Below are 17,101 nucleotides of genomic sequence, written 5' to 3' on the forward strand. Positions count from 1 at the left end.
AATTTAACCTGTTCAAGTTTAATGTAAAAATTAAAAAGGGAAAATGAACGTACCGCGGATATGAGATTCATTATTTGAACCACGTATGTAAAATATTTTTATTCTCATATGAAAATATTTTACTTCGATTTTCCAATGAATGGTTGTTGTAAATGCAATTATAATAGTTTCAAAAAAGTAAAAAGAGAGTTTTAAAAAATCTTTTTATTCAAAAAAAATTGACAAGAGCAAAAAAATATTTTTAAGCAAAAAATGTGTACTCTAAAACTTATTTTCAACAACTCAAATTTATATTTTATATATAAATTTGTTTTTGGAATATCATTACAATGTAACCCTTATAATAACAGGGTAACATTTAAGTGGGTTTAGTGATGTTCCGAATATTTTAATTTGCTGTTAAAAAAGATAACACTTCACTAATCTGGTCGGTGTTGCCACATTGTAGCAAAATTTTAATGCAATTTATTTTGGGTATTATAGGTAGGAGCAAACCTTAACCAAACTGACTGAATGGGTTGCAATGTCACCGTGAGAATTATTGGTCCTTACTTTTTCATAAGGAGGATGTACGATTGTAGTAAGCTGTGAGGGTTATTTGGAAATGTTCTTGATTACCAGAACTCCAACCTCTTTCAGGCTACAACCATAAAACAAAGTTTCAGTCAGAGTAGCCACCTTGCACATGTCTAATACATGTGTGCCAAAATTACATCAAATTTTGCCACGCAAATTGGTCTCCAGGAGAAACAGCATTAGTCTCAACTCAGACCTGATTTAACTTCTATGGACTTTTCCTCTGGAATTATTTCAAATATAAATTTTATAATAATAAAGTGACTTCTCTGGTAAGAGAAATACATTTTTATAATGAATAAACATTTTTTATAAACTATTTTATATTTTAATATTTAAATTATAATTTTTATTGACTTAAGAGACTGCATAATTGAATTAGAATTTGTGTACTAAGGGACCAAGCCAACCAAATTGATAATATTCAGAAATCAATACTCATGAAAAGACAATGGGAAACCACTAAATAATGGAAATCAGATTATTACATTGTAAAGCTTATTTCATAACAATAAAATGATCCACAGACATAATTTTTGCCACAATCTATTTAATTTTGTATTTACAAATTGTTATACAGTTTCCGATGCTGATACCTATGCAACTCCAACGAGTCTGTTCTCTCTCAAACGCAGGCGTCGTTCACGTTCAAATTCTTTCATACGAAGCATATAGCTGAAAAGTAATACACTATTTATTCAAAATTCTATAAATCTATAAAAATCATATTTGTTACTTTGTATATATTGTAAAAGAGCAGTTGAAAAAAAAGTATATTAAATGAAAGTGAATAAAATAATATTATTGTTATTAGATATCATACACAATGTTAATATGTAATAACTATTGTACTGTACATACATTTTACCAACTAATTGTTGGTTGCTACTATATACTTTACTTAATAAATTTAAAAAAAATTAATTCACAAAATATATTTTTTTCTAAAATGGCAAGACTTCACAGCTAATAAGAAAAATAATATAAAACATAAATAACAATATACAGTTGTTCATATATACCTGGAGACTAAAGTACAATAATCTAATGTTATAAGATGAATTTCTTCAATGTATATTTTGAAAAGATTTCTATCTGCTATTCTTTCAATTATATCTACAATTATTTTAATATAAAAATAGTTTGTTTCTACAAACTATTAAAAATATTTGTACTAGTAATAACTGGTGATTTGTAGTCTTATTTAAGAAGTTGTTATCACCTGCATTATATATTCCTTGATGATGTTTTACGTCATATGTTAATATCTCAATAGCAATTGCTAATTCAGCTCACATGCAACTATCAACTAGCAATGAAATAGTATCACATTCAGTATCTTTTTATCAATTTTTTTTTTATAAATTAAATTATAATTTTCAAAACATTCGATACTAAGCATTTGGTACAAAAATATTAAAGTTCACTTACTCTTGATGTTCACAATTTAAATAATCATGTTTTTCATGAGCACATTTATACAGCATTGGCATATTCTTATAACGGCATACTTGGTATTCAAGCAAATAATGGGAACAATAATCACGATATTTTGGTGGGATTCTAGCCGAGACCAAGTCCTCCTCTTTAGCGATCATTTCTGAAATGTTGTATAGTGACCATTATGTAACATAATATTTAAGAAAAATACGTTCGTTCTCGTTGATTCTTTATACTAAAAATGCTTGACAATTAATCATAAAAAATATAATAGGAACTGTTTTATTGTATGGTTTTACCTCGTTGTTTTCTGTTAAAAGAAAACCCATCCTGGTGATTAAATGTGGGTTTATCGTCCATATAAAGGTCTACATTTCGAGCGTTATATGATCCCATCATTTGCCCCATATTGGCGGCTTTTATTACTGTTCCTAAAATTTAAACACAGATCAATTTTTAGTTAAAAGATAAGAAATTTAATAATATTTTTAGGTTCCAATAGGGTATTTTTTTAACTGACACTAAGATGTCAGCTGTCGCCTGTCACGGTATGTAACTAAGTATAAACTTTAACTACCTCGTGTGCCACAGATATTGGAACTTAGGACTTTGGGAGAATTTTTAATTTACAAAAAAAAATAACTAAAGAACAAAATGCAATTCTTTGGCGTAATTAAAAATCGCTTATATGTCTTATTGCATTTACATAAATTGACACGTCGATTCGCACTATTTTTAATTTAATTATTAATGTATCGGGATTTTGTTATTTTAAATTATTTCTTCAGTATAATATATCGACGCATTGGCATTTTGTTTTATAACCCATTATTAATATTATGTAGGCCATACACGCTACGGTCTACCGGAGAGGTAAACTGTGCAGATATGACCTTGCAGGTCAACCGAACATTGATGGGGTGTATGGAGACGTTCCGGTGTATCGGAACGGTCTTCAGTCCTTTTTCGATGGCATCGAATGTGGTCGATGATATGATGACCAATAGGAAAATGAAGCGAAGAAGAAGAAGCTACCACAGGTGGACCTTTTCAGTAGACCGTAGCGTGTATGGCCGCCATTATATATGATTTGTAAATGTCTTTGTAAAATACAATCAAAACTTTGATTACTTGAAATTTTGATTACAATGAAAATTTAATATTCTTGTATTAAAGCAATTATTGGCATGTCGAATATTAAACCAATCTTTAAAGCAAGAGCCGGAACGCAAACTTTCGTACTTTTTGCTTATACTTATATAGTAAATTAAGTACTTCACACACACCTTCTGAACAAATAACAACGGCCTGTAAATTTCCTACGGCTGGGCTTAGACCTCCTTCCCGTTTGAGCAAAAGGTTTGAAACATATTCCACCACGCTGTTCCTATGTGGGTTGGTGGAATACACATGTGTCAGAATTTCTATGAAAATGAAACATGCAGGTTTCCTCACAATGTCTTCCTTCACCAATTCCTCCACATGAATATTCAGTGGTGCTTGCCTGGCTTTGAACCCGCAATCATCGGTTAAGAAGGTCGCTTTCTAAGCGCTGGGCCACCTCGTCTCTAAAACATTTCTGAACTAATCATTATCGTTGATTGTGGATAAAGTGTCTAGTTATTATTTTTTGAGAGTCTAACTGTTTTAACCAATGGTTAGAATATATCAAAACTCATTTCGTGTTCAGTGGTGATGGAAATAATCATGAGTAATAACAAAACCTGTACCTGTAAAAGTTGAATGAAAATAAGTGATATATGTATCTAATACCAACGTAAATTGTCGTCGCGTGGTGAAATAAGCTCATAAACTGTTTCCTCAAAAAGGTTTAGTCTGGTCGAGGGACAAATATTTAATTTAAAAATCAATACTCTTATTATAGCTACTTACTACAATATGAGATTATTCTGTAGTCTATTTTCCTTAGTTTAAATAAAAATGTAAAAGGGTGGGTAATCCGACAATAATATAGAGTAATTTATACTGATGCAAATGAATGCCGTGAAAATTAATAACTATGGATTTTAAAAAGAGATTTAAAAAGCATAACTTAAAGATATTGAAGACTATTGGGAAAGGCACATATGGGTATGTAAAAAAGAAGAAATTTTTGTTATGAAATTAAAAACAATATTACCTGTACCATGTGCAATGTTATTAGCGAGACTTACAAAAATTAGATATTTTTTTAGATTTGTAATAATATTTTCAATTTTTTGCAACAGAAACGTTTATTTATGTGAAATGATGAAAAACAACATGTTGACGATAGTAAAAGATATAGAATTAAACATAAAGATACAGGACCACAAACAGGTAAACTTTAATTTGCTTTATTTTAGTCAGAATTACTAAAATTTAGCATATAATATATGTATATATAATTAATATAGAAAGTGTACTTTTTCCTTATGCTTTTTATTTTATTTATCTTTAAGAATACTTAGCCGTTAATGAACATCGTAATTATTTTGTTACTAAAATCATGTGGGCTGATGGCTCGGTAACTGTTAACTATTATTATTTTTAATCAAATATCACTGATTATAAGTTAATTAGTATGTATCCAATAGTAGTTACAGGTATGATTACATTATTTTAAAGAAATAAAAGTAACATGAACTATTTCAGGAAATAGCGAATGAAGTTAAAATATTATCTAAAATGAAACATCCCAACATAATAAAATTTTATGAATGCTATTATTTAGATAATCATGTAATGATATGTATGGAATATGCTGTTAGCGGGAATCTAGCGGAATACATGTATCAGCGATGTCCTAAATTAATAAAGCAGAAGGTAAGTAGCTATTTTTATGATCTCAAAACCGCCTCCTTGTTGTAAATAATGTTTAAAGCGTTCTAAATGCCTCTATTGCCAAATTAAAAAAAAAAAACATTAAGGAACGCTAAAGGTTATTATACAATTAATGAGTTTATGATCGATAGCACACCTTAGGAATGAAACAATCGCCTCCTGGCTATTATATTTGATATTAAATTGTTTATATAATATATGAGACAAAAAAACCCGCTGCGTTTCTTTCGTCGGTTCTTCTCAGGCCATAGTGTTTTCTATTCCGAACCGGTGGTACTGTTTCAATTAACCATCAATAAGAAAGCGTAATACTTCTATATTGAATAAAGTAATTTGAGTTGGTATGACCATATCCTTTATTTAATAATATATATTTTTAATTTATATAAAAAATACCTAATACTGGGCAGAATATATCATCAAAATCAGATTCTTTTTAATTTATTTCTTACAAGTATTTAATAAAAAAGTGACTACAGATAGTGGTAGTAAATAAAGCATCCCTTTTTTATAGTTTCTTTTTATAAAGTTTGATAGTAAAACAAGTTATAATCAGTATTATAATTAAAACATAATTTGTTTTTATTATATACTTGTTAGTTAGTATCATTTCACATTTATCCGCACGATATAATATGTATTCATGTTCACAATCATTAAAAAACTAAAGTGATGAATATAATACGTAGTTTTTTTTCACAGGAAATATTATTTTATTTTTGCCAAGTATTGTTGGGAGTTAGTTATATCCACAAGTTACAAATAATTCACAGAGATTTAAAAGCTGAAAATATTCTTTTGACCGGAAGTAATGGAGTTATTGTAAAAATTGGAGACTTCGGTATCTCTAAAATGTTGGCTAGGTAAGAGATAGAAAATCTTATACCATACCATAAGGTTGGCTAAAGTTGTGTAAACAATTTAAGCCCCCTCATGATCACTTCCATACATTTTTGAAATTCGACAGTAACCGAAACGGTTACTTATCAATTAATTTATAATAATGAAATACGATAATACTTTCTTGACACCATTCCACGCAGTCAAGATTTATACAACAACTATCATTATTACATTTTTGCATTTATTTAGGAACTTCATATTTAGTCTTAAGTAATTTTAAATATAATAAATTACTTCTCGTCACTAAGTCAATAAAAATGCAACGCACATATTTTAATTTAACTTAGTAACTCTTATATTTTTAGTGCGAAAAAAACCTCGACTGTAATTGGGACTCCATATTATTTAGCACCCGAATTATGCGAGGGAAAGCCGTATGATACAAAAAGTGACATTTGGGCTTTAGGTTGCTTACTTTACGAAATGTGTACGCATCGCAGAGCGTTTGAATCTGAGGTATGTATGAAAAGCCTAACTAAATATAATTTTATTAATTCAATATATTTAATTGTAAAGTTCTTTCCTCGAAATGAAATTGTAAAAAATATTTTATTAAATTTAGACTGACGAGTATCCAACGAACTTTTGTCTGACTATATCTGGACGCCTGGCAAAATTTCGCCCTGTAAGTCAGTGCGTCTACAGGCACATAGCATTTTAGTTACCTAAGTTAATTCCTTATTGGCAATAACTAAAACACCTAATTTTACTGGAAGATAGCGAGTCCGGGAAAGGGAATAAAATTATGCTCATTAATAATAAAAATTAATATAGTATTCGGTGTTTAATGAAAACATTATAGCTTCTCTTTTTATAATTCTCTTATAAAGTTATTATCAATCCACTAAAATATTCCATCAAGGAACAGGCTATGTATAATTTAATAATATATGAGAGGACTATTCAAACCAATGGAACTGTCTCTTTCTAAAATGTCATATTTCAGACTCTGGTTGGATTGGTTAAAGCTATAACATGTGGAAGTGTACACCCAGTTGACCTAACTGTTTATGACAGAGGTATTCAGGACCTTATTGACTCTATGCTATCTATTTTGCCAGACAAAAGACCAACAATCAATGATCTCATGGGAAAAAAGATTATTCTGGAAATGATTTATGTTGTATATTTAGATGCTGGTAATGATGAAATGTTGAACATAAAATTTAATAATTTGTAATTTAATCTATTATAAGGGATATAATGACATTGAAATAAAACAATAATTATGATTTATATTTTGTTTTATTTATTAAGAAGAAAAAAAAATACTCTTGTGTATTTTTATTGAAAAATAAATGACCCAATATAACATTTTCTTTTATGATATTTATTTTTCATTATTATTTTGGGTCATTTTAATGAGAATTGGAAAGAAAACCAATCCATACTAATTTGGTATATATGTAGTATCTGTCTTTGAAGCCAAATTTGTAGTAAAGCACTGTTCTTATCAGCTTAATAATTTGTATTTTTTGCATGTATCTGTTCTTATAGCTCTAACACCTGGTTGGTAAAACAAACCTTTCACTCTACTGACCATTTGTTTGATCCGTCTCCATTTCTTCATCTTCATTTTCTGAAATATGGAATCATTAAAATATTATTTCATCAAAATAAATATGTATCCCGATTAGAACATAATTTACACCTTATAGAAAATAAACCCAAACAAAAGATGATCATTATTTGGTGGATGTATCAACTATTAAATACATAAACCATTACATTAATTTAACCCTCCTGTTGCTAAATGTTTGTTTCATACTAAATTATATTTCAGTATACAGGGCCCATAATATTGGAATATTGTCTTCAAGTTGAAATTTGTCTTTTAGTTTTTTTTACTTTAGCCTACTTACCCTTCAAACCACAGCAATACATACACATACAGTTTATGTGTAAGAACTCACTTTTCAAATGTTTCTAAAGTGTATAATAATTATAATTATTTGACAATGATATACTCTTCTATATTAGTATGAGTAATAATTATAATTCTTGTAATTAATATGCAACTACAGATCTACCACAACAATATAAAGAATGTGTCAAATGCTTTCAAGTTTTTTTAACCACAAATTTATGTATCTTCATAGTTATCGGTTCTATAAATGTTTTTTCATATCAAAAGAAAACTTACGCTGTCCATTTGTTGGAGTAGGCTGAGGCTGTAATGGTTTCTGTCCAGGTATTTGTCCAGACTGCAACATTCTTGTTAGCCGCTCAACCTCGTGGAGAGAAGAAGCATTCTTAATTGCTTCTCTGATTTTATGTATTTCTTGCGGTGTAAGGTCTGGAAAAATGTTTCATGACATAATATACTAGTAAGGTAATCCTTCTGAATGTATTAAGTGTCATGTAAATATTTATCGTATAGTATCTAAGTAGTAATAGTCAGATCTAAACACCTCATATGAAACTAGTTTTAATTTTGTAAAATTGTTTGTAAATAATGAAAAATAGTATATTTATTAAAATGTCAAAACTTACTTGTAACTTTAGGATCAGGCATGTTTCCACCAGGTACGAAAGTTTTGGCTTTTCTTGTGATTTCCTTTTGTATTTCTTTTCCTTTTTTGCTTTTAAATAGAATATTAGCTTCTTCTCTTTCTTTTTGCTTAATTTTTTTAAAATCTAATAACCTTAGTTCAGGTAATTTAAATGCAACATATGCTCTGAAAATGTAAATCATTGTGATATGATTAAAATAATTTATTATATTTACACTTTTGGGGACAGTAACAGTAAGGTATTAATTTATCTCGACAATTAATTTGGTACTTTATTGAGTGAACTGTACCTAAAAATATTAATGAGAGGAATACACTTAACTTCCATATTTTTTAACATAACATAATAATATGCTGCTACATCTATGATCAGAAAATGATTATATATTCTTATCCATAATATTTACCGATAGTGTTGTTTATTTGCTACGGGATTATGCATTAGTGAAAGTGTTCGCAATTTTGTGAGTGTAGCCAGAGGATCCAAATCACCTAATTCAGAGATATTATTGTTTGTTAATATAAGTGACTCCAGATTAGGTAAATATTGTTCCAAATTTTCACTTAACCGCCTGTAAAAATAAAATATTTTGTATGAGTGTTTCACTTACTAAACTAAGATTAAATAATATACGATCAGAAAACTTACACGATCCTGTTGTTGTTGAGAAGTAAGCATTTAAGTCTCTTTAACAAGGGAAACCCATCCAATTTTCTGACATCGTTATCGGAAAAGTCTATTGTATCAAATTGATCTAAAGTTGCACCTAAATTTTCAATTTGAGGAATTTTGTAACCTAAAAACAGAAATAATGTTTTCACTCCGGTAGTTTTAAGAAAGAAATGTGAGGGTAAGTTCAGATTTATTACATAGATATAATATAAAAGGTTTTAACAATGAATTGATGGTATCATTTTTTAAGTATTCAAATTAGTACAAAGAAGTATTTTACTTTTAATGTAAAATACTTCTTTTGTATAAATGTATAAAACTAACCTCTGAGATCTAGTTCGCGATCTCTACAAGGGTTTATATACTGCATGGAATTTTGTATGAGTTCCGTGGTAAGCTTTACCATCTTGATAATCTGTTAAATATGTAAGTATAAATTCACTATTTCTATACTTTGTTTCCATAAAACATAAAATTGTTGACATTAAAATTACAATTTACAAGTAACGCAGTTTATAACGCTTTGAAACTTGACATAGAGTATAGATAGACAATAGACTAACACATAGCTACAGAGTACAGAGTATTAATTAGAAACAGAAGAGCAGCAGCGACGTATCCGACGCGTGACGTGATGTCTCGATTCCATCTGAATATCGATACTACGTGGATGACGGAATATTTAAGAAAAATTTAAGAAGAATAGTTAAACAAGAATCTCTAAAAAATTTTAAGAGTTTTTTTAACTGTTCTTTAAGTATTCTTCATTGTTAGACCAAAGTTTTTATTCAAGGTTGTTTACACCCAGAAAGATGTATTACCTTGAATGTTACCTTTATTGAATATAACTTTTAAGTATTTAGTGATAAAACGAGGTTGTAAATTTTACAATAAATAAATAAAACTCTCAATTTACTATAATTACAAATTTAATACAATTAACCGTCAATGATAACTTTAACGGGATGATATCCAAGATATCTTTAGTGTCAGAAATATCGGAAAAGTCACTTTTCAATTTTGCATATACTTAGAAACTAGCGGCCCGTCCAGGCTATGCATAGGTGGCCGTAAGTTTTTTTTTTTATATTTTTACTTTTTATTTATCAACTAGCTACCCACCGCGGCTTCGCACGGGTGCAATACTGATACTAAATATACTACAGAATTTGTTTATTTACGACATCACATTGCAAACTTCTAAAATTTTCAGTGTTTCTTTACTATATTGTTCATGTATTATTTATACAAACCTTCCCCTGGAATCACACTATCTATTAAAAAAAACCGCATCAAAATCCGTTGCGTAGATTTAAGGATATAGGGACAGAGAAACCTACTTTGTTTTATACTATGTAGTGATGGAACTCCTGTACGGCTCACAGTTAGGGTGCGATATGGGGCAGAATTTCTTACTATCTTTAATCAAATTTTGTGTATGTGATGTGATGTCATATGATGTACGACATATATTAGCTCATTTTCAAAGTTTTTTTGCTGAGGTCGATTACAGCTCTTTCGGGGGATCCTTGTAGTTTATGCCGCATGACGTATTAAAGCCGCATTTTCAAAAGTTTATTTTTGCTTTATTCTCAAGTTTCCTTTGAAATTGTCCTCGAAGTAGTTTCTCACTCATATAAACGAAATTGGTTAGTCAACGTCGGCTTAACTTAAAATCAAAAAATAAATAAAAATTTTAACAAAAAGAAAAACCGACTTAAAACAAAACACTATTTAAAAAAAAATGAATATGCACTAAAAAGTAATAATAAATAAAAATTTTAACAAAAAGAAAAACCGACTTCAAACAAAACACTATTTTAAAACAAATGAATATGCACGAAAAAGTAATAAAAATAATTGCGTATTCAACATATTTTTTAGAGTCTTCCTAAGTTAAATGAAATGAAAAATATTAGACTACTTAAAAGTCGATTAACGATTATATCATGTAGTTATAATTATTGGTATATTTGGAGCCGGTGTCAGCCAATAAAACCCTACAGTATATCTATCAAAAAACAATACGAGAATACTTTAACAAATATGTTTTTTACAAATTACCTTTTATACAATAATATACTGGATCAATCAAGGGGCTCGTATCGCTTCTTTCTTTTGATTGTTTTAAAATAGTGTTTTGTTTGTTAAAATTTTCATTTATTTGTCAAAATTTTTGTTTCTAAAAGATTCGGCCGAGTATCGCTAACGTGCTCCTTAGAATTGTTCCGATCCCTTCCGTACCGTTACTTTATCATGGATCCTATGCTCAGAACCTTACCAAACTTACCATAGTACCCTTGAAGTATATCTTTTATAATAAAAAAAGAATCATTAAAATTGGTTGGCACAATTTTCAGTTATTCAGCTATTTTATTTTATTTTATTCAAACAAAAAAAAAATCAAAATCGGTCCACCTTGTGAAAAGTTATGAGGTAACAAACATAAAAAAAAATACAGACGAATTGATAACCTCTTTTTAAGTCGGTATTTTATTTCGTCATATATGGGTAGTTCTACAAATTATGGACGAATTCGAGTCTGATTTCTGTCTGAATTTTTTTATATATTCTGGTGGTGGAATTCAGTCTAATAATTAAAGTACAGTATCAAATAGTCAAAATATTAAATAATTCTTGATTTATGGCTATTTAAAAAAATCGACCCACAAGAAAAATATATTACATATCTTCAATCTCACTTTTAGTAACGATGTAAAGTGTCACACCAGGGCAGCGATTTTGAATAACTCCGCATAACTCACTTGGGTTAGTAACATCACCCCCACATGCTATGACATCATCGATATTTTTAATAGGATCTGCTCAGGATCCTGGATATTTCTCCATAGCTTGGGTACTAATTTGACAGGATCCTGAGTCCAGGTTCCTGATAATTTCTGTCTAAAAATAAAATAAACACACCAATTTATAACTTTCAACAACAATTCATCTAAACTAGGCCTAACTATACGCTGGTACCCTGCATATCAATACGCTAAAATTAGTCATTTTAACAATTTAATACGTAAATAAAAATCTTATCAGGATCCTGTTATTATCCTGACGCACAGTTAATAGTCTAGTGAATATTTCTTAATTCAACAGCGTACAGGATACTGATATAAGGGACAAAATGTAAACAAGATTTATTAAATATGTTTTAATAAAATCCTAAACTAATTGTTCTACCTGCCCAGGAAACATAGTAAGCTTATTAATATGCGATTCTTTTAAGACCAAATGTAGAAGTAAATGTATCACGACGCACTTTGAACTAAAATTTGTACGAGGGACACTGCAGGATCCTGAGAATTCGATACTTTTAACAGTGATTTTGTTCAGAAAAGTAATTGTAAGTCTTTATTATTTTTAGTGACCATCTAGAAACAAATGTAATTAATAATATTCCATGTAAAAAAATGTTAGTAACCCCCTTTTTTTTACAAATTTTGGTTGAACCGCCAAAAATTCCTTATTTTGTAGGACTACCCATATATATTTACACCAAAGTACCACATTATCGATTTACATTTATAATCCGATTTTGTTCATCTTTTTTTTTTATGCAACATATTTAATTTTGAGGGTCAGAGATATTATTTTTCCATTTATGACTTATTAAATTTGTTATATCTAATTATTATTATACAATGGTATAGCTGATTTGAACAGTTCAAAAAGTAATCTATTTGAATTGATACAGTCTTGAAAACAATATGATTTATTTGGATATAACCAGAAGTAAATCATAAATGAGAAATAATAATACTCATAATCAGAAATGAGGCGATTCGTCAGAGAACCAAAGTCATCGACATAGCCCACCGGATAAGTAAGCTGAAGTGGCAGTGGGCTGGCCATATTTGTCGCAGAACTGATAACCGTTGGGTAAAACGTGTTCTAGAGTGGAGACTGCGTTTCGGTAAACGCAGTGTAGGACGTCCTCGGGCACGGGGGAGTGACGATTTACGCAAAGCGGCTGGCAGGACCTGGATGCGAGTAGCCGAAGATCACAGTGGCGTGCTATTGGAGAGGCCTTTGTCCAGCAGTGGACGAAAAAAGGCTGTTGATGATGATGATGATGATGAAATAAAGATAAAATAAATATACGAGTACATTTTTATTAACTTTTAAAATGTATAAAGTGGTTATTGCGACACCTTGGGTTACGTTACTTAAGTTTTAATAAGATACCTTCTCTTTTCAAGCAATAAATATACCCTATGTTACTCAGGGTAAATGTATCTTTTCAATAGGGTGGCCAACCATACTGTTTTAAACAGTATAATACTGTTTTTCACTAAATTATACTTTTTACTGTTGAACAAGAATAAAGTATACAAAACACTGTTTTCAGTATCAAAATGCTAACACATTTTGTTATTAGACGCTCACACAAATTTATCTAAATTTGTATAGACTCAATATTAGTATGGATGCTTTATTAAGTAATTTATGAAAAAAAATCGGAAAACAAAGATTTTTTTGAAATGAGTACTGACCAAAAGTGAAGCCATTTCTTAGTAAATACTTCAGAAGAATTTGAAAACATAATTAAAATTGTCTCATATCTACTTTCTGTTCCCGCCACCTCAGCATTTACTGAAAGAGATTTTTTCAGTAATGAATACTAAGTGGCGAGAGGATAGAAATAGAGCATCTATTAATTTAATAAAAAATGAGCTCCTTTTTTTTAATTTCAGTTATGTTTGTGATGAGGCGTATGAAGTTTTTAAAAAAGACTGTAAATTAGTAAGTTGTGTGAAAAGTTCTAAAAAATATGTATTTAAAACAATAAATAAATACTTAAATACTTTTCATTTTTCTAAAATACTGTTTAATATTCTTCATAGACCTGAATATACTTACTTTATTTTTTGTAAAAAAAGTTGGCACCCCTACATTTCAACGATGAAAAAAAATTTGAAAACGGCACAGTCGTTTTTGAGTTTATTCATTATAAGCATACAGCCCAAAATACTACACTCGCGCCCACAGCGAGGCGCACCACTTTCTAATGATCGCGTAGAAACGGTTAGTGCGCGCCTCGACGAACATAGATGACGCGTTACAGAATCGTGGCAGACCGAATAATATCCTGAACTCGTTATTGTATTGAACGCACAGTGCGCTGTTTACTCGCTGCGTGAAGTCGACCCACAGACTGCAAGTGTAAAAAGATTGACAGAAAGCATTGAAAAGCGTCAGTCGTCGTCGTCTTGTTTACAACAACGTGCAAATCTATTAATCAACATGTTACAACGAACAGACAACGCCCTACGCTCTCGTTCAATATCTACCGTGTCTGATAAGCTCTCAGTAACCCAGTGACTCAGATATTTGAATCGGTCAACTCTTTTCAACTGAGATCCCCCTAGAGTAACACAAGTTACCCTCCGTTGACTACATGTGCCTTTCGCCCGAAAAACCATTAACTCATTTTTTTAATCGCGTTATATCTGAGCCCATGAGCCGCTGCGTATTCTTTACACATCTTAATTAACTTAGTCAGAGCACCCATCGATGGGCTCAGCAGCACCATATCGTCTGCATAGCTAATGTTATTGATGCACATCCCGCCGACATGGCATCCTACGTAGGTGCTGCTAAGCCCCTCGATCAGTTTGTTCACGTACAACTTAAAAAGTTTAGGTGAGGTCAAACCCCCTTGCCTCACTTCACTCCATAATCATCCGACCTCGAATCGGCCCATTTAACGCAATTCCTCTTGTTACAAAAATTCCCACTGTTGGGCTAAAGACCTCCTCTCCCTTTGTGGAGAAGGTTTGGAACATATTCCACCACGCTGTTCCAATGCGGGTTGGTGGAAATCACATGTGGCAGAATTTTTATGAAATTTTTCACATGCAGGTTTCCTTACGATGTTTTCCTTCACCGCTGAGCACGAGATGAATTATAAAGACAAATTAAGCACATGAATCAGCGGTGCTTGCCTGGGTTTGAACCCGCAATCATCGGTTAAGATGCACGCGTTCTAATCACTGGACCATCTCAACTCTTTCCTCTGGTTGTCATATCAATATTTAAGTATTGGTATGAACCAATACTGACATCCGGAGTTAGGCTGATTTCATACCTAAGCTTGTTCCACAATAGATTGTGAGATACTAAATCGAATGCCTTCGACAAGTCCAGAAAACAAGCATATACTGGTGTTTTTCGAGCCGTGTAGTACTGTACGGTCTGCTTGAGACAGCAAATGGCACTCTCTGTAGATAGACCTGGCCTGAAACCAAACTGTAAGTCATGGATGTTAATGCTTTCAGATAATTTTCTGTCAAGCAAACCGTCCAGCACCTTGGCTATAACTGTAGCTGTTTCTATTCTTTATTATTGGCATAACGAAAGTATGCATCAATTCTTTCGGTAACAGTGACTGATACATAATTTAAACAGCATGGTGAGCACGCGAGGCAAATGCAACCCCGTAATTTAGATGTTCGATGCTGAGGTCGTCATGACCAGGAGACATACCTCTGACCATTCCACGATTAATTTTTTGACGATATAGCTATGTACTGCCGATTTTGTCAAAATACAAATAATCTCATTATACATAGATGCGATTTTGACTTGATGGTTTACATTTGACATTTTATACTACTTAAGAAAGTAAAGAGATCTTGAAAGCTTAGCTGAAAAGTTAAGCTCCCCTCTATGATGATACATGAGATTAATTTTTTTGATTGAAGGTAAGATTATCCTATATTTTAAAGATCCCTTTATCCATATAACTGGCTAAAACGAATAATAATAAAAAAAAACAAAAGCGCGCGAAACTATATTAAGCAGCCATTAATTTTTCTTTTTGAGCTCGAACTGTAGGTCGATATTGGAGTGATAATAAGATAAGGATATTTATTAAAAGTGTTATTTATGTTTTATTTGGATTTTAAGCTCGATTGAGTAAGTAATTTGTATTTCGTGATTTATTTATGATAAGATAAATTCGTAGTTAGAATTATTTTTTGTTTATTAGTAAATTGTTTAATTTAATTAATATTATTGTCTTCTTTTAATCTATTTCACGTGTGTATGCTAAATCTATGATATTTTTTCTGAATACTCTACCTACCTTCGTGTCTTATTTGATAAATTTTTCATAGATGTATACTTATCTAAACCCACTTTTTTAATTCAAAAGTGTGAGGGTAATTTCTTGCTACGGAAATCAATTAATGCCATTTCTTTCGGTATGGATTATTTCAGAAGTGGGAATATGTATTTTTTAAATAAATTGTACAGTACTGGTAGGTCTACACGACGCAGACTTGGCATAGACTTTTATCGTAAAGATGTCTGTACAGACTTACAAGTCTGAGTAAAAAACTGTATCGAAAAAATGTCTGTGCGGGCTTTTTTTTATGTGATATACTTTTTATTAACCTTCGACTTTTAGTTTTGATGATGAAAATTTTCAAACAATTTTCCTAACAGTATTGTTTCAAACCTCGGTGTAAACAGTTCTTACCAGAGATGAATAAAATTATATATAAGAAAAGTTAACATTAGTTTTTTTTAATAAAATTTAAATTTTAAGAAATATTTAAAACTTGATTGGCTGAAAGTGTCCGTTTTGTAAATAATAATCACATTTTTTATTGTAAACAATTAGGTACATGGTTTAACTATGAAAAGTCTCTCTCTCTATATGTATAATGACACAATTGTAGGTATCGAGTTAGGTAAGGAGTAATTATTTTTGGAGATTTTTATTATTCAAAGGAATACTGGATATATATTCGAATAGTTTACCATTAAATGTTGCCTACAAGGATCTATTCTTTGAATCAGTAGAAGTGACACTGAAATAATAAAATAGCCTAGTATTAAGTTATTGCAATTATTGAAACCAATCCATGAAAACAAGATCGACTTAAGAACGAAATTTCATAGCTAAATATTAACAGATAAATGATTTTTAACACCATTTAATGATTCTATATGACAATTCGCCAATAAAATATATCTATGACTGTTATACTACAAACTTAGGTATTTTTTATAAATATATTTGAAAAAAGCAAGTGAATGAGGAGGGTATGGTTGAGGAATGTGGAAAAATAATGTTGATGGAGCCGTGCAAGAGGTCATTTGATTTGTTCCATTTCTGTTTCAGTGTTCAGTCAAATATCAGTGACAAAATAAT

The 17,101-nt window shown here is 30.5% G+C and overlaps 3 protein-coding genes across 4 annotated transcripts; 1 reads left to right on the plus strand and 2 right to left on the minus strand.

Moving 5' to 3' along the window:
* Positions 1 to 1,106: 1,106 nt before the first annotated feature.
* On the minus strand, positions 1,107 to 2,616 carry LOC124530587 (NADH dehydrogenase [ubiquinone] 1 beta subcomplex subunit 7). Of its 2 annotated transcripts, XM_047104816.1 has the most exons (4): positions 2,537 to 2,616; positions 2,316 to 2,447; positions 2,008 to 2,176; positions 1,107 to 1,251 (listed from the first exon to the last, which is right to left on the minus strand). In XM_047104816.1, the coding sequence occupies exons 2-4, from the start codon at positions 2,422 to 2,424 to the stop codon at positions 1,173 to 1,175; spliced, it is 357 nt and encodes a 118-aa protein (XP_046960772.1). In that variant the 5' UTR covers positions 2,425 to 2,447; positions 2,537 to 2,616; the 3' UTR covers positions 1,107 to 1,172. The 2 variants fall into 2 exon arrangements, with proteins under 2 accessions (XP_046960772.1, XP_046960773.1); XM_047104817.1 differs by having other exon boundaries at positions 2,316 to 2,546.
* A 1,318-nt stretch (positions 2,617 to 3,934) lies between these two features.
* LOC124530597 (serine/threonine-protein kinase Nek8-like) lies at positions 3,935 to 6,972 on the plus strand. The gene is made up of 6 exons (XM_047104828.1): positions 3,935 to 4,107; positions 4,245 to 4,335; positions 4,651 to 4,821; positions 5,542 to 5,702; positions 6,048 to 6,198; positions 6,689 to 6,972. Exons 1-6 carry the CDS (start codon positions 4,037 to 4,039, stop codon positions 6,920 to 6,922), a joined length of 879 nt encoding a protein of 292 aa, XP_046960784.1. The 5' UTR covers positions 3,935 to 4,036; the 3' UTR covers positions 6,923 to 6,972.
* A 249-nt stretch (positions 6,973 to 7,221) lies between these two features.
* On the minus strand, positions 7,222 to 9,520 carry LOC124530600 (U2 small nuclear ribonucleoprotein A'). The gene is made up of 6 exons (XM_047104829.1): positions 9,253 to 9,520; positions 8,905 to 9,052; positions 8,663 to 8,827; positions 8,236 to 8,420; positions 7,886 to 8,038; positions 7,222 to 7,321 (listed from the first exon to the last, which is right to left on the minus strand). The coding sequence occupies exons 1-6, from the start codon at positions 9,332 to 9,334 to the stop codon at positions 7,275 to 7,277; spliced, it is 780 nt and encodes a 259-aa protein (XP_046960785.1). The 5' UTR covers positions 9,335 to 9,520; the 3' UTR covers positions 7,222 to 7,274.
* Between the last annotated feature and the right edge of the window lie 7,581 nt (positions 9,521 to 17,101).

The sequence above is a fragment of the Vanessa cardui genome, chromosome 6 (genome assembly GCF_905220365.1).
Source record: "Vanessa cardui chromosome 6, ilVanCard2.1, whole genome shotgun sequence".
Taxonomy (NCBI): domain Eukaryota; kingdom Metazoa; phylum Arthropoda; class Insecta; order Lepidoptera; family Nymphalidae; genus Vanessa; species Vanessa cardui.

Excerpts from the sequence above, each read along its gene's own strand:
- LOC124530587 (XM_047104816.1), bottom strand. The coding sequence starts at position 2,424 with ATGGGGCAAATGATGGGATCATATAACGCTCGAAATGTAGACCTTTAT. Across the intron at positions 2,177-2,315 it reads TTTTAACAGAAAACAACGAG|AAATGATCGCTAAAGAGGAG; the intron begins GTAAAACCATAC and ends ACAACATTTCAG. Across the intron at positions 1,252-2,007 it reads TTAAATTGTGAACATCAAGA|CTATATGCTTCGTATGAAAG; the intron begins GTAAGTGAACTT and ends ATTACTTTTCAG.
- LOC124530597 (XM_047104828.1), top strand. The coding sequence starts at position 4,037 with ATGGATTTTAAAAAGAGATTTAAAAAGCATAACTTAAAGATATTGAAG. Across the intron at positions 5,703-6,047 it reads ATCTCTAAAATGTTGGCTAG|TGCGAAAAAAACCTCGACTG; the intron begins GTAAGAGATAGA and ends TTATATTTTTAG. Across the intron at positions 6,199-6,688 it reads GCAGAGCGTTTGAATCTGAG|ACTCTGGTTGGATTGGTTAA; the intron begins GTATGTATGAAA and ends GTCATATTTCAG.
- LOC124530600 (XM_047104829.1), bottom strand. The coding sequence starts at position 9,334 with ATGGTAAAGCTTACCACGGAACTCATACAAAATTCCATGCAGTATATA. Across the intron at positions 8,828-8,904 it reads CTCAACAACAACAGGATCGT|GCGGTTAAGTGAAAATTTGG; the intron begins GTAAGTTTTCTG and ends TTATTTTTACAG. Across the intron at positions 8,039-8,235 it reads GCCTGATCCTAAAGTTACAA|ACCTTACACCGCAAGAAATA; the intron begins GTAAGTTTTGAC and ends ACATTTTTCCAG.